This window comes from Hyperolius riggenbachi, chromosome 2 (genome assembly GCF_040937935.1).
Source record: "Hyperolius riggenbachi isolate aHypRig1 chromosome 2, aHypRig1.pri, whole genome shotgun sequence".
NCBI lineage: Eukaryota > Metazoa > Chordata > Amphibia > Anura > Hyperoliidae > Hyperolius > Hyperolius riggenbachi.
In genome coordinates, this window is record NC_090647.1 from 565,120,702 (window position 1) to 565,137,337 (window position 16,636).

The 16,636-nt window shown below is 50.1% G+C and overlaps 1 protein-coding gene across 2 annotated transcripts in view; it reads right to left on the reverse strand.

Moving 5' to 3' along the window:
• CFAP91 (cilia and flagella associated protein 91) overlaps positions 1-16,636 on the reverse strand; it is a 51,511-nt gene that overhangs the window by 733 nt on the left and 34,142 nt on the right. For both annotated transcript variants that reach the window (XM_068270974.1, XM_068270972.1), the window contains 4 exons: positions 8,649-8,870; positions 7,367-7,515; positions 1,481-1,572; positions 1-809 (listed from right to left, as the gene is read on the reverse strand). The exon at positions 1-809 is cut by the window's left edge and continues 733 nt beyond it. In XM_068270974.1, coding sequence (XP_068127075.1) covers positions 685-809; positions 1,481-1,572; positions 7,367-7,515; positions 8,649-8,870 — 588 coding nt within the window. In that variant the 3' untranslated portion in view covers positions 1-684. The remainder of the gene's footprint in view (positions 810-1,480; positions 1,573-7,366; positions 7,516-8,648; positions 8,871-16,636) is intronic.

The following is a 16,636-nucleotide window of genomic DNA, read 5'->3' on the forward strand; positions in this document are numbered from 1 at the left end:
TAAATAGTGGGCGAAAATTGCAACATGCACAAAAACGCTCACTGACCGTGCAAAACACGCACGATGCAAACGCAGCCTGGAAGTGTGGAGAGCCCTGAGCGAAACGCGACAATCGCTTATCCATCAACCTCGCTACATTCTGATATGACCCGGGAGAGGCTTGGAAAGGTTTGTCACAGAAAAGCAGATAATGTTTAGTCAATCGGTCCGGTGTGCCGGTGCAGGTTGTGATATATAACCAGCGAATGGTCTGAAGGAAACAAAAAAGACATTTATATCAATCTACACTTTATAGGTCCAGTGACATGTGACGGATGCTGGAGAATGCAGCGAGCATAATCGCCCGATCTATATACACAGATCTCAGAGATGGATATAATGGGGCCCTGGGCAAGGTAGTAGATGTGGGGCGCCCTTTTGGTAAACTGAAGTGGAGAGAGGTCAGAGAAGGTGGGCCCTTTGACACCCACTAGGCCCCAGGCACCTGCTTAGGTTGCCTGGTGAATGATCCTGCTCTGACAGATCTCGTGGCTCTGGATCAGGTGTCACAGTAAATAAACATGTTTAGTTCTAGAAGTGAGACCGCCTCTCTGGTGTGTGTGGGCGGTGGTAGCTCCGCCTCTGCAGGGCGGGCCAGACATGGAAAACATGGACGACAGGCAGAGATTAGTATTCGAGGAGCTGTTACTGTGGCTCCTCCCCTCCAGGCCTGGCCTCTGATTGGTCGGCAGCTGAGCTCAGTAAAGTCTCTGTATCGCCATGGATGACGCGGTGGGCGGCTTCTAGGTGACGCCGCTGAGAGTTCCGCACTGCAACACAAAGGGGGAGATTTATAAAACATGAGAATACTATTACAGGGTATCCACCTGACAATATATCAGTCCCAGTTACTATAATAAACTATAATCTACGTATAAAGATATAGGGAGCCCTGGAACTAGAATTCATACAAATGTATTAGGCACATGTCCATGCCAATTAAATGCAAGCTCCAAATATGTATTCCCACCACTTAAAGAAGATCTCCAGCCCGCAAGTTCCAATCCGGCTGCCTTCCTGTTAAAGAAAGTTATACTTACCAGCACTGCCTCGTCCCTCAAAGCCCCTGCATCACCTGACTTCCTGCGTGTGGCCCCGCCTCCCCTCCCTACTGGGAGAAAAGCGACAGTAAACATCTTGCAGATTTTCTTCAGGGAGGCGGAGTCACAAGTCAAAAGTCAGCAATAGCTGGCATTCAAATTTAGTCTTTCCCCCTAAGTCCACAACGGCCTGGAGGGGGTATAGTAATTAACCCCAACGGGCCTTTTGCAGGAGCAAGGTGAGACGTATTTCGGCTTTGCCCTGCGCCCAAATCTGGTGCTGTTTTTTCATGTATGCCCCTTTGGACCCCTTGAAACAGGAAGCTAATAGCTAGAATGGTGGCTAAACCTCACCGCGGCACGTTCATTATGTGCACCACACCTGCAGGGGGCGCTCTCACCTCTCTCCCGCACACTCTTCTTCTGGATCTCCGGGATGAGGAAGCGGTACACCAGCTCTGCCACAATCTCCTCTGACTGCGTGCGGGTGCGGCTGTGGGCGGGAAGAGAGAAAAACGTTACTGGATTGTACAATCTGACCCACTCCACGTGTGTGTGTGTGTGTGTGTGTGTGTGTGTGTGTGTGTGTGTGTGTGTGTGTGTGTGTGTGTGTGTGTGTGTGTGTGTGTGTGTGTGTGTGTGTGTGTGTGTGTGTGTGTGTGTGTGTGTGTGTGTGTGTGTGTGTGTGTGTGTGTGTGTGTGTGTGTGTCAGGATCTCACCTGCAATCTGTAGCGTATAGATAAATGATCTCTGCCAATGTCATTATTTCCAGGAATATGTAGATACATTGGGGTGCTTAGTAATGATATACAATTACCATATAACATATTCAGAACTAGCGATTGTCAATAGGATGCTAAGAATTGAGGCGTGCATGAAAACTTCACGCAAACTGTATACTATTTGGAATCTGACCATTGACAATTGATAGGAAGTTAAACTGACTGGCCCACTTTGTGTACAGCGACCCCCAACTCACATTCTACTTTCCCAGTGAGGCACAGAGCACACCGAGCGGTTTTAGCAGCGATCCGCCAACCGCTTCCGCCTGTGAAAACGCTTGGCTAATGTATTTCAATGGGATGGTGCACACCGGTGGTTTGAGGTTTTTAGCAAACCGCAAACGTGCGTCCTGAGTCCTGCTGCATGTTTGTGGTTTGCAGAAGTGTTTCTGCCCCAATGTAAAGTTTGGGAAAAGCTCAAATCGCTCTGGAAAACGCTAGATCCGATCGGTTTTCCAGGCGTTTTTGTTAAAGAAGCTGTTCAGTAGCCGCTTTACTGTAACAATATTAGTAATCTGCTACACAAAAACGCTACAAAAAAACACTAGGCATGTGTAGAAAACCTCTCTAAACATGCCTAGAATCACTCTGAAATCTGCTCCACAAACCGCTAGCGTTTTGAGGATCTGCTAGCGGTTTTGGTATGCACTGGGCCTGACTAAAGGAATCAGCGGAGGGAGGAGGAGAACCCCTGGAAATGGGTGTGGCCCAGAAGGCCTGCTGCTGATGTTCAACGAGCTGAAACAAGATTATAGTCTGACGAATCGCAGTTCTTCCATTTCTCTGACGCACAATCAGCACAAGAGCGGCTGGCTATAGAGTCAGACCCACTGGCAGCACTTCTGCTGATTGTAGACTGAGAAGCCCTCATCTTTTATGCAGAGCTGCTGCCACATTCTGGTAGCGACACAACAAAGATTAAAGTGTAACTGTCGGGCATAAAATCAAAAATCGATTCTTTATTTTTATCTGGTAAACAAGTAATAAGGATGCTAACCAGGCAATCCAAAAGTTAAAAATCACTATTACTTTTCTTCTACATAAAACGTCATTCCCCTGGTTTCCTGGGTCTTGTTTGGTACATCTGCCGCACAAAGGAAGTTGCAGGGCATGCTGGGTTGTCTTTTTTTTTTCCCTTACTTTCCCCTCAGACATAACTAATGCAGCCTGATTGGCTGAAGCCTCTTTCCCTCCTGTTTTCCCCTCCCACACCTCTGTTCCTCTCTGATTGGCCAAAATTTCTCAGGCTGACACAATGCACTTTCTATTGCAGAGCTGGGTGGGAGTGTCTGAAGACTGGGAAGGGGGCGGGCAATGCATACACAGACAGAGTAAGAGAGGAAATTATGTCAGGATTGGCTTCAAGATAGACACAGTCAAAATGAAATATCCTAAGAAGAATTTTCTCTTTTTTATTATAGAAAACTTACTAAAAACAAAATGTGGACAGTGCAATACATATGTTATGTAAGTAGTGCTAGACCTGGGGAAATAGATGATAAAGAATGGAATGGTTCCTGATATTGGCAAGTCTCTCCATAGGGTAACGTTACACCCCACCAACTCATCAGAATTAATGATACACACTCAGACTTATGCACCATGGAAGCAGGCGTGTACCCGCACATGATATAGGCACGCCCGGCCCTGGCAGGCTATCGAGCCCAGATAGAGAGGATGATATCCCGGCTGCTGGATTGTCGGTTTATCCTTGAAGATAGATTAGTATTGCCAAGAAGAGACCTTTACTGGGTATAAGAAAACCCTCCTCTTTACATTATGCCCCTTAGCCAAAAGGTGATCTTACAGCTCTTTAACCAGCCAGAGATCCATACTAAACAACAATGGACTAACCACTTCCCTCACCTTCCTCACCTTCTGAACCACAGCAATTTTCACCTGTCAGTGCTCCTCCCATTCATTCACCAATAACATTATCACTACTTATCACAATGTAATGATCTATAGCTTGTTTTCTTCGCCACCAATTAGGCTTTCTTTGGGTGGTACATTTTGCAAATAATTGTTTTATTCCAAAAGCATTTTAACAGGAATAATAAGAAAAAAATAAATAAAAACTCATCTATTTGCCCATTTGTCCTGTTTATTACAATGTTAAACATATTTCCCTAGTATAATGTATGGCGACAATATTTTATTTGGAAATAAAGGTGTATTTTTTCTGTTTTGAGTCCATCACGAATTACAAGCCCATAATTGCAAAAATAACAGCAATATGCTCTCACAACAAAAACATAAAAAAAAAAAAATCAGTCCCTAAGGTAACTATTTATGTATTTTTTTTAATGGCTATTTTTTGTATATGCAAATGTTTTATTTGGTTAACTATGGGGAAGTGAGGGAGAAACGGGGTTAATTTTAATGGTATATGTGTTATTTTTAGAACATCACAGTACCAACTCCCTCCCGTCTGGCGTCCACAAACTATGGCGGCCAGTCGGGAGAGAAATGGGCACACTCCACCACAAAACAAAAATATAAAAAGGCCCGCCAGGACTGGAGGCCGCATATTAGCGGCGGCCAATCCAGGATGGCCCTCAAAACGATAAAAAAATCAAAAACGCATAAATCAAAAAAAGATCAGAACCAACCCAAATGAAGACTCCAGGCGTCCAGACCAAATAATATCAGCAAGACATCCACACATGGACCCAACTCGCACTCCCGGTTAAGACCACCAGGACCAAGGGCATCCAGCCTCCTGATCCAAAATAGCTCCCTTCTCAATAGATGTTTGTCTCTGTCACCCCCCCTCCGCAGCGGTGGGACAGAGTCAATCACTTGGACCCTCAATTGGCTGACATTGTGGCAAAAGGCAGAGAAATGGCTAGCGACTGCTTGTTCTGATGTGCCGGAGTGGATAGCTGATTTATGTGCTGGGATGCGCATTTTAAGCATCTGTTTGGTCACTCCCACATAGAGTCTGCAAGGGCAGCGAAGAAGATACACAACACACGTAGAGTCACAGGTGTAATAACCATTGATGGAAAGAAGTTTCCCTGTTGTGGGGTGTGCAAAAGTATCCCCCTTCACAATGGAATTACACATGTGACAAGATAAACAGGGAAAGGTCCCTTTTCTTAAAATGGATAAATTAGCAGTGCAAGAGCCAACGTCCGCCCTCACCAAACTGTCACCAATTGTGGGAGCCCGTCTGTACGACATAAGTGGATATTCCTGAAAATTCTCTAACCTGAGGAAAGCCTTGTTTTAAAGAGGAGCTGTTAGGTAAAGGGTCTCAGAGAAAAAAAACACATATATCAGTAGCTAAATATTGGCTGTACTTACATTACACATGCATTTCACTGTCCACGTTTGGATTTCACAGAATTGTTATATAGTATTTGCAGAGAATGATGCTCCTGACAGCTCATGGCAGGTTCCATGTTTGTCTGTCTCCTATGAAGCCAAATGTGTCGTCATGTCCTGCCTGCTTCCTGATGATTCCACTCAGAAAGAATACAACACTACTGTGCAGTGAATATTAATTAGCCATGTGGCTAGGAACAATAGCGGACTCATGCAGTGTACTCTGCCCGGAGATTTTTCAGTGCTGGCTGTTGTAACATGAGACTGTAACTTCTCACTAGCAGCCGAGGGGAGGACCCAAGCAGCCCCAGAATGCTTTGCAGTATGGTATGTGGCCTCTCGTCCTTTTAAGAGCTTGGGAATACAGAGCCTTGCTGTCAGCACACATCAAAAGTAAGAGAGATTTTTAACTTCACTATTGCCTTTTTGGCTTCCTTCTAAACTGTTTAACACAGGAGATTAGAGGTTTAAATTAGCTTTTGCAGCCTGACAGTTACTCTTTAATAAAGGCCAGTGCTTTTTTACAATTTTCTCAATGTGTTTTGAATTAGTCGAAAAAGTAGTGACCAGGGGGATCCGATCGATCTGTTTGGAACGTGATCTTTTAGTAGTAAAAGATTGGCTGGAGGGATCACATAATTCCAAAGGATAATCTCTCTGAACAAACCGATTGGCCATTTCCTTTAGGCGTACATCTCTCAAAGTGGGATCAGAAACTATTCTATTGAACCGCTCATACTGGTTTTTAGGAATATTATTGGCAATGTGGGCAGGATGGAAACTCCGATAATGAAGCAATGGATTCTTATCAGTGGATTTCCTAAATAGATCGGTGGTCAATTTTCCTCCGACTTTGGTAACCACCGTATCCAGATAGGACACAGACCGTTCACTGTAAGTATAAGTCAAGGAAATATCAGGACAGCAAGAGTGCAAATCTTTGATAAAAGACTCAAGGGTCAAATGTGGCCCCGCCCAGATAAAAAAAAAAGTCATCGATGTATCTCCACCACCCCTTAGACAGGCGGAGAAACAATCGGTTCATGTATACAAAAGAGTCTTCGTAAAGACCCATGTATAAATTAGCATACAACGGGGCCACATTTGTCCCCATAGCCGTACCCCTACACTGTTCATAAAAAAGTGTCCTCAAATAAGCAGTAATTCCTCCTCAAGATCACTTCCAGCAAATCAATCAGAAAACGTCTCTGGTCATCAGAAACATCCGAGCAGGTCTGCAAATAGTGGGAGACAGAGGGACATCGACCACAAGCACGTCGCACTTTGATGGTTGGGTGCTGCCTGCTGCTACTTTTCTACTACATCTTATATAATAATCAGACAGTGTCTCTGCAGCCGCTGTGTCTGTGTGTTAGCGCTACTGCGCATGTGTAGCATGGACAGCTGTTGAGACAGGAGGACGGGGCCAGGAGGCCGGGTGGGCGTGCGCAGGCAGACATGTGCGCTGACATGCGACATGCGACGGTCAGAGGGGCGGGGGGTTGTGAGGGAGACCTAGAGCCCGTTATATTAACCTCCCTGGCATTCTATTAAGATCGCCAGGGCGGCTGCGGGAGTTTTTTTTTTTAATAAAAAAAAAAAACTATTACATGCAGCCAACTGAAAGTTGGCTGCATGAAAGCCCACTAGAGGGCGCTCCCGATGCGTACTTTTAACAAGGAAGGCCGCAATTAGCGGCCTTCTTTGTTTCGCTTTCCTCGTCACCATGGCGACGAGCGGAGTGACGTCATGGACGTCAGCCGCCTCCGATCCAGCCCTTAGCGCTGGCTGGAACTGTTTGTTACGGCTGCGCTGGGCTCGGACGGCTGGGGGGACCCTCTTTCGCCGCTGCACGCGGCGGACCGCCAAGCTGTGGCGGCAATCAGGTAGCACACGCGGCTGGCAAAGTGCCGGCTGCGTGTGCACCTTTTTATTTGAATAAAATCGGCCCAGCAGGGCCTGAGCGGCACCCTCCGGCGGTAATGGACGAGCTGAGCTCGTCCATACCGCTAAGGAGGTTAACAGGCTTAGGTGTACTAGTCCATATATATTAGTGTTCTGTATGTGTCATGTCACCTCAGATAATATTACCCACCTGGGGGGGGGGGGGGGGGGGGGGTGTTCCAGCCACAGAAGTACATATACCGAGTTGGCCCTGCGTCTGGCACACTCACCTGCTCTCCAGCTGGTAGGCAATGTCGTTGATCTCCTGGGCTTTGAGCTGGATCTCCTTTCTGGCCTGCTCGTCCGCCGTGTGCTCAGTGGTGCTCAGAATAACGTCCTCCAGATAGGAGTCCACCGTGCTCTGGTGAATGTCAACCACCTGCCAGACGGGGACAGATATTACACAGGGCACCATACTTATAATACATGAATATTACACTTGACCGTAGTCCTGTGCAACTAAGTCATGTGACGGTAGTTCTGTGCAGCTGAGTCATGTGACCGTAGTTCTGTGCAGCTGAGTCACGTGACCGTATGTTCTGTGCAGCTGAGTCATGTGACCGTAGTTCTGTGCAGCTGAGTCATGTGACTGTAGTTCTGTGCAGCTGAGTCATGTGACAATAGTCATGTGCAGCTGAGTCATGTGACAATAGTCGTGTGCAGCTGAGTCACGTGACCGTAGTTCTGTGCAGCTGAGTCATGTGACAATAGTCGTGTGCAGCTGAGTCACGTGACCGTAGTTCTGTGCAGCTGAGTCATGTGACTGTAGTCCTGTGCAGCTGAGTCACATAACCGTAGTTCTGTGCAGCTGAGTCACATGACCGTACTTCTGTGCAGCTGAGTCACGTGACCGTAGTTCTGTGCAGCTGAGTCACGTGACCGTAGTTCTGTGCAGCTGAGTCATGTGACCGTAGTCCTGTGCAGCTGAGTCATGTGACCGTAATTCTGTGCAGCTGAGTCACGTGACCGTAGTTCTGTGCAGCTGAGTCACGTGACCGTAGTTCTGTGCAGCTGAGTCACGTGAACGTAGTTCTGTGCAGCTGAGTCATGTGACAATAGTCGTGTGCAGCTGAGTCACGTGACCGTAGTTCTGTGCAGCTGAGTCACGTGACCGTAGTTCTGTGCAGCTGAGTCACGTGACCGTAGTTCTGTGCAGCTGAGTCACGTGACCGTAGTTCTGTGCAGCTGAGTCATGTGACCGTAGTCCTGTGCAGCTGAGTCATGTGACCGTAATTCTGTGCAGCTGAGTCACGTGACTGTAGTTCTGTGCAGCTGAGTCACGTGACCGTAGTTCTGTGCAGCTGAGTCACATGACACTAGTTCTGTGCAGCTGAGTCACATGACCGTAGTTCTGTGCAGCTGAGTCATGTGACTATAGTCGTGTGCAGCTGAGTCACGTGACAGTAGTTCTGTGCAGCTGAGTCATGTGACTGTAGTCCTGTGCAGCTTCTACTGTGGAAAATATTTGTAGGATATTTAAAACTACCCCGACCTCCCCTTTTTTGGCCTCACCTGTCTGAAGATCTCGTCCTCCTCCCGCCTCCGCCGCTCCTCCACCTGCCTCCTACCGCTCTCCTCTGCCTCGCGGATCCGGCGGTGGCGCTCTGCCAGCATGGCGAAGGCGTGGATCCTGCGCTCCTCCTGCAGCCGGACCAGCTCTTTAGAGAGGAAGTCAAACATGTCTGAGAGGACCTCCCCCTCCATCCGGGACAGGTGCTCTTCCTGTAGCGAGGCCTGGGGACACAACGCACCAATCACTGAATAGCTGGCCTCTGTGGGTGGAGCTGATCTCCAAAACCATCAAAAACTTTAGTCTAGTTATGCATACCCATAAGGAATGGGAGAATGAATGTATTTACAATCTGTATGAGTAGTAGCCTCTGTCTGTAACAGAGCACGCACTCCTGGGGGGGCTGCACTACCAGCCAATCAGGTACAATGCTGGCAGTCCGACTGTGTATCTTACAGGATAACATCACCGAAGCAATGAAAAGGGAATCCCCCAAAACAGCCCTATCAAGTTGCCAACCTTACTACATAACTAGAATGAATTTGAGCCAAATAACTGCGGGCTCTCCCCTTTAAAGCGGGATTGTCACCATAAAAATCAAATTTCAACAGCAACTGGTCTGAGTGTATTGAGTGATAAAGATGCTAATCCTGCATTCAAAACTTTTTCTGCTGTTATGGTTTGTCGTTATCACATACTTTAGGAGCGCTGCCCCTTTATTTGCCATTGCCAAACAGTTGTATGCTGGGGGGGGGGGGTTATTTTTATCTATATTACTCCTCTTTCCTTTATATTCCCCTCTGTAAGAAACGAGGCAGCTGCGGCGAACAGCACCGCCGCTGCCTCCATGCGGCCAGGACGCCGAGGACAGAACGTTCTCCCGTGCAGGGGGCTGCCATAGCGCGCGCGCGCATAGACGGAACCTTTATGTGGGGAGGAAGCCCGTCAGCTGACCTGCTGGTCGGCTGACGTGAGGGGAGACCCACGGCGCTCAGGATTGGCTGATGAGAGGGGGGCGTGCCAGTGAGGTCTCCTCTGCTTCATAAGCCTCAGGGCTGCATTACTACTTTGTCTGTTGTCGTGAATACTTGCGTGTTAGCGCGCAGACCTTAGGCTAGTTCCCTGGTGTTGATGCTAAGGATTTCACACCAAGACTAGGATATTGCTTACTGTTTGATCTCCTGTATATGACTCTTAGCTATTCCCTCTGACTCTGATCCTGCCTTCTGATCCTGTACTTTCGCCTATCTGCCTTCCTGTTGCCAAACCTCTGCCCGATTACCGTTTACTCTCTTGTCTCACGATTCTGTACCGATACTTACCTCTCTGTTACCGAATCTTGCCTGCCTGACCATTCTACTCGCCAGTGGGCGCTCGCCACTGGTGAGGTGTTACTGCGCCAGCTCCGCTGGTTTAGCAGCTCTGTTAGGCCATAGTTTAGCCTTAATTACCTGCAGTATAGTCTGAATCACCAGCTCCTCGGGAGATTCAGCCTCTTCACTTTTGTCTCTCCAGTTTGCTGGAGGGTATACGTTAGTACACGCTCAGTGTACTGTTTATACCTCACCAGCCCCTCTGGTGAGGTCTCATTACCATTAAAGTTACGGTTGCACCCAAACACTTACACTTTATTAGGTGTCCAGAGGTTAGCCATACTTGTATTATTGGTGATTCTGCAGATCACTAATGATCAGGTATACATCTGTATTGTTGGTGATACTGCAGATCATCAATAATCAGATACTCTCTGTGTGCTGACACCAACCGTTACACCCTCCTTCTAATGACATAAGACAGTGCACTTCCTAGTATACACCTCAGTGGGAGTGTCTGAAGACTCTGGGAGGAGGGCGGCTAATGAATACACAATGAGCAAGAGGAGAAAAAAAGGGTGAGGGAGGAAATTATGTCAGGATTAGCTTCATTCAAAGGTAACCAAGTTGGAAACTGTCTAGAATAGGATTCTCTGCTTTTCCATTATACAATTCACAGGAATCTTAACGTGGACTGTGCAATACGTCTGTTATATAAGTAGAACTAGTATTTATCTAATTATATATGTCTTTTTATTTCTAGGTTAGCATCCCTGTTGATATTTTGTCATGATGTTAATAATTTAATCATATAAATACAGAAATAAATTATAGTGATAAATAATAAATCGAAAAATAAAAATATAATATTAAAGGGAACCCGAGGTGAGAGTGATATGGAGTCTGATATATTTATTTCCTTTTAGAAACAATACCAGTTGTCTGGCAGTCCTGCTGATCCTCTGCCTCTAACACTTTTAGCCACAGTCCCTGAACAAGCATGCAGCAGATCAGGAGCTCTGACTGAAGTGTGGCTGGATTAGCTGCATGCTTGTTTCAGGTCTGTGATTCAGCCACTACTGCAGCCAAATAGATCAGCAGGGCTACCAGGTAACTGGTATTGTTTAACAGGAAATAAATATGGCAGCCTCCATATACCTCTCACCTTGGCGCCCTTTTAAGCGAAAACCGGATAAAACAGGCTAGTTGTGCAATATGCTGCTAAAGTTACAGTAATTGTGTAAACTTACTGAATGTAATGGAAAACTAATTATACAGATAATGATCTGGGCACTAAATAAGAATGGGCGTGGCATGTCTGTATGAATGGTGCAGCAATACACTGCAGCAGATAGGGAAGTGTATAATGTGCCAAATATCACTACAGCGATAACAATTATCTAAACTAAGTGTCTGTCAATTAGTAATAGAAACTCTGTGACACAGCGACGTGTGCTGGTATATGTTTCCGGTGACACAGGGACGTGTGCTGGTTTATGTTGCTGGTGACACAGGGACGTGTGCTGGTTTATATTGCCGGTGACACCGGGACGTGTGTGCTGGTTTATGTTGCCGGTGACACAGGGATGTGTGTGCTGGTTTATGTTGCCGGTGACACAGGGATGTGTGTGCTGGTTTATGTTGCCGGTGACACAGGGACGTGTGCGCTGGTTTGTGTTGCCGGTGACACGGGGACGTGTGTGCTGGTTTATGTTGCCGGTGACACAGGGACGTGTGTGCTGGTTTATGTTGCCGGTGACACAAGGAGGTGTGTGCTGGTTTATGTTGCCGGTGACACAGGGATGTGTGTGCTGGTTTATGTTGCCGGTGACACAGGGACGTGTGCGCTGGTTTGTGTTGCCGGTGACACGGGGACGTGTGTGCTGGTTTATGTTGCCGGTGACACGGGGACGTGTGCTGGTTTATGTTGCCGGTGACACAGGGACGTGTGTGCTGGTTTATGTTGCCGGTGGCATGGGGACGTGTGTGCTGGTTTATGTTGCCGGTGGCACGGGGACGTGTGTGCTGGTTTATGTTGCCGGTGACACAGGGATGTGTGTGCTGGTTTATGTTGCCGGTGGCACGGGGACGTGTGTGCTGGTTTATGTTGCCGGTGACACAGGGATGTGTGTGCTGGTTTATGTTGCCGGTGACACAGGGACGTGTGTGCTGGTTTATGTTGGCGGTGACACGGGGACGTGTGCTGGTTTATGTTGCCGGTGACACAGGGACGTGTGTGCTGGTTTATGTTGCCGGTGACACAGGGACGTGTGTGCTGGTTTATGCTGCCGGTGACACGGGGACGTGTGCTGGTTTATGTTGCCGGTGACACAGGGATGTGTGTGCTGGTTTATGTTGCCGGTGACACAGGGACGTGTGCTGGTTTATGTTGCCGGTGACACAGGGACGTGTGTGCTGGTTTATGTTGCCGGTGACACCGGGACGTGTGTGCTGGTTTATGTTGCCGGTGACGCAGGGACGTGTGTGCTGGTTTATGTTTCCGGTGACACAGGGACATGTGTGCTGGTTTATGTTGCCGGTGACACAGGAACGTGTGCTGGTTTATGTTGCCGGTGACACAGGGATGTGTGTGCTGGTTTATGTTGCCGGTGACACGGGGACGTGTGTGCTGGTTTATGTTGCCGGTGACACAGGGACGTGTGTGCTGGTTTATGTTGCCGGTGACACAGGGACGTGTGCTGGTTTATGTTGCCGGTGACACAGGGACGTGTGTGCTGGTTTATGTGGCCGGTGACACAGGGACGTGTGCTGGTTTATGTTGCCGGTGACACAAGGACGTGTGCTGGGTTATGTTGCCGGTGACACAGGGACGTGTGCTGGTTTATGTTGCAGGTGACACAGGGACGTGTGCTGGTTTATGTTGCCGGTGACACAGGGACGTGTGCTGGTTTATGTTGCCGGTGACACAGGGACGTGTGCTGGTTTATGTTGCCGGTGACACAGGGACGTGTGTGCTGGTTTATGTTGCCGGTGACACAGGGACGTGTGCTGGTTTATGTTGCCGGTGACACAGGGACGTGTGCTGGTTTATGTTGCCGGTGACACAGGGACGTGTGTGCTGGTTTATGTTGCCGGTGACACAGGGACGTGTGTGCTGGTTTATGTTGCTGGTGACACAGGGACGTGTGTGCTGGTTTATGTTGCCGGTGACACAGGGACGTGTGCTGGTTTATGTTGCCGGTGACACAGGGAGGTGTGCTGGTTTATGTTGCCGGTGACACAGGGACGTGTGCTGGTTTATGTTGCCGGTGACACAGGGACGTGTGCTGGTTTATGTTGCCGGTGACACAGGGACGTGTGCTGGTTTATGTTGCCGGTGACACAGGGACGTGTGCTGGTTTATGTTGCTGGTGACACAAGGAGGTGTGTGCTGGTTTATGTTGCCGGTGACACAGGGACGTGTGCTGGTTTATGTTGCCGGTGACACAGAGACGCGTGTGCTGGTTTATGTTGCCGGTGACACAGGGACGTGTGCTGGTTTATGTTGCCGGTGACACAGGGACGTGTGTGCTGGTTTATGTTGCCGGTGACACAGGGACGTGTGCTGGTTTATGTTGCCGGTGACACAGGGACGTGTGCTGGTTTATGTTGCCGGTGACACAGGGACGCGTGTGCTGGTTTATGTTGCCGGTGACACAGGGACGTGTGTGCTGGTTTATGTTGCCGGTGACACAGGGACGTGTGTGCTGGTTTATGTTGCCGGTGACACAGGGACGTGTGCTGGTTTATGTTGCCGGTGACACAGGGACGTGTGCTGGTTTATGTTGCCGGTGACACAGGGACGTGTGTGCTGGTTTATGTTGCCGGTGACACAGGGACGTGTGTGCTGGTTTATGTTGCCGGTGACACAGGGACGTGTGTGCTGGTTTATGTTGCCGGTGACACAGGGACGTGTGTGCTGGTTTATGTTGCCGGTGACACAGGGACGTGTGTGCTGGTTTATGTTGCCGGTGACACAGGGATGTGTGCTGGTTTATGTTGCCGGTGACACAGGGACGTGTGTGCTGGTTTATGTTGCCGGTGACACAGGGACGTGTGTGCTGGTTTATGTTGCCGGTGACACAGGGACGTGTGCTGGTTTATGTTGCTGGTGACACAGGGACGTGTGTGCTGGTTTATGTTGCCGGTGACACAGGGACGTGTGTGCTGGTTTATGTTGCTGGTGACACAGGGACGTGTGCTGGTTTATGTTGCCGGTGACACAGGGACGTGTGTGCTGGTTTATGTTGCCGGTGACACAGGGACGTGTGTGCTGGTTTATGTTGCCGGTGACACAGGGACGTGTGTGCTGGTTTATGTTGCCGGTGACACAGGGACGTGTGTGCTGGTTTATGTTGCTGGTGACACAGGGACGGGTGTGCTGGTTTATGTTGCCGGTGACACAGGGACGTGTGTGCTGGTTTATGTTGCCGGTGACACAGGGACGTGTGTGCTGGTTTATGTTGCTGGTGACACAGGGACGGGTGTGCTGGTTTATGTTGCCGGTGACACAGGGACGTGTGTGCTGGTTTATGTTGCCGGTGACACAGGGACGTGTGTGCTGGTTTATGTTGCCGGTGACACAGGGACGTGTGCTGGTTTATGTTGCCGGTGACACAGGGACGTGTGTGCTGGTTTATGTTGCCGGTGACACAAGGACGTGTGTGCTGGTTTATGTTGCCGGTGACACAGGGACGTGTGCTGGTTTATGTTGCCGGTGACACAGGGACGTGTGTGCTGGTTTATGTTGCCGGTGACACAGGGACGTGTGTGCTGGTTTATGTTGCCGGTGACACAGGGACGTGTGCTGGTTTATGTTGCCAGTGACACAGGGACGTGTGCTGGTTTATGTTGCCGGTGACACAGGGACGTGTGTGCTGGTTTATGTTGCCGGTGACACAGGGTAACTTAGCTGTCTCCCGCTCCCTGAGCATCGCTCTCTCCCTGCGTAGTATTGCTGTCTCCCTCTCCCTGCCCAGTATTGCGGTCTCCCTCTCCCTGAGCATCGCTCTCCCTGCGCAGCATCGCTGTCTCCCTCTCCCTGAGCATCGCTCTCTCCCTGCGCAGCATCGCTGTCTCCCTCTCCCTGAGCATCGCTCTCCCTGCGCAGCATCGCTGTCTCCCTCTCCCTGAGCATCGCTGTCTCCCTCTCCCTGAGCATCACTATCTCCCTGCGCAGTATTGCTGTCTCCCTCTCCCTGAGCATCGCTGTCTCCCTCTCCCTGAGCATCGCTCTCTCCCTGCGCAGCATCGCTGTCTCTCTCTCCCTGAGCATCGCTCTCTTCCTGCGCAGCATCGCTGTCTCCCTCTCCCTGAGCATCGCTCTCTCCCTGCACAGTATTGCTGTCTCCCTCTCCCTGAGCATCGCTCTCTCTCTGCGCAGTATTGCTGTCTCCCTCTCCCTGAGCATCGCTCTCTCTCTGCGCAGTATTGCTGTCTCCCTCTCCCTGAGCACTCTCCCTGCGCAGCATCGCTGTCTCCCTCTCCCTGAGCATCGCTCTCTCCCTGCGTAGTATTGCTGTCTCCCTCTCCCTGAGCATCGCTCTCTTCTTGCGCAGCATCTCTCTCTCCCTCTCCCTGAGCATCGCTCTCACTGCGCAGTATAGCTGTCTCCCTCTCCCTGAGCATTGCTCTCTCCCTGCGCAGCATCGCTGTCTCCCTCTCCCTGAGCATTGCTCTCTCTCCCTGCGCAGTATCGCTGTCTCCCTTTCCCTGAGCATCGCTCTCCCTGCGCAGCATCGCTGTCTCCCTCTCCCTGAGCATCGCTCTTCTGCGCAGCATCGCTGTCTCCCTCTCCCTGAGCATCGCTCTCCCTGCGCAGTATTGCTGTCTCCCTGTCCCTGAGCATCGCTGTCTCCCTGCGCAGCATCGCTATCTCCCTCTCCCTGAGCATCGCTATCCCTGCGTAGCATCGCTCTCTCCCTCTCCCTGAGCATCGCTCTCTCCTTGCGTAGCATCGCTGTCTCCCTCTTCCTGAGCATCGCTCTCCCTGCGCAGCATCGCTGTCTCTCTCTCCCTGAGCATCGCTGTCTCCCTCTCCCTGAGCATCGCTGTCTCCCTTTTCCTGAGCATCGCTCTCCCTGCGCAGCATCGCTGTCTCTCTCTCCCTGAGCATCGCTGTCTCCCTCTCCCTGAGCATCGCTGTCTCCCTCTTCCTGAGCATCGCTCTCCCTGCGCAGCATCGCTGTCTCCCTCTCCCTGAGCATCGCTCTCTCCCTGCGCAGCATCGCTGTCTCCCTCTCCCTGAGCATCGCTCTCTCCCTGCGCAGTATCGCTGTCTCCCTCTCCCTGAGCATCGCTCTCCCTGCGCAGCATCGCTGTCTCCCTCTCCCTGAGCATCGCTCTCCCTGCGCAGTATTGCTGTCTCCCTCTCCCTGAGCATCGCTCTCTCCCTGCGCAGCATCTCTGTCTCCCTCTCCCTGAGCATCGCTCTCTCCCTGCGCAGTATTGCTGTCTCCCTCTCCCTGAGCATCGCTCTCTCCTTGCGCAGCAGCGCTGTCTCTCTCTCCCTGAGCATCGCTCTCTCCCTGCGCAGTATCGCTGTCTCCCTCTCCCTGAGCATCGCTCTCTCCCTGCGCAGTATTGCTGTCTCCCTCTCCCTGAGCATCGCTCTCTCCTTGCGCAGTATTGCTGTCTCCCTCTCCCTGAGCATCGCTCTCTCCCTGCGTAGCATCGCT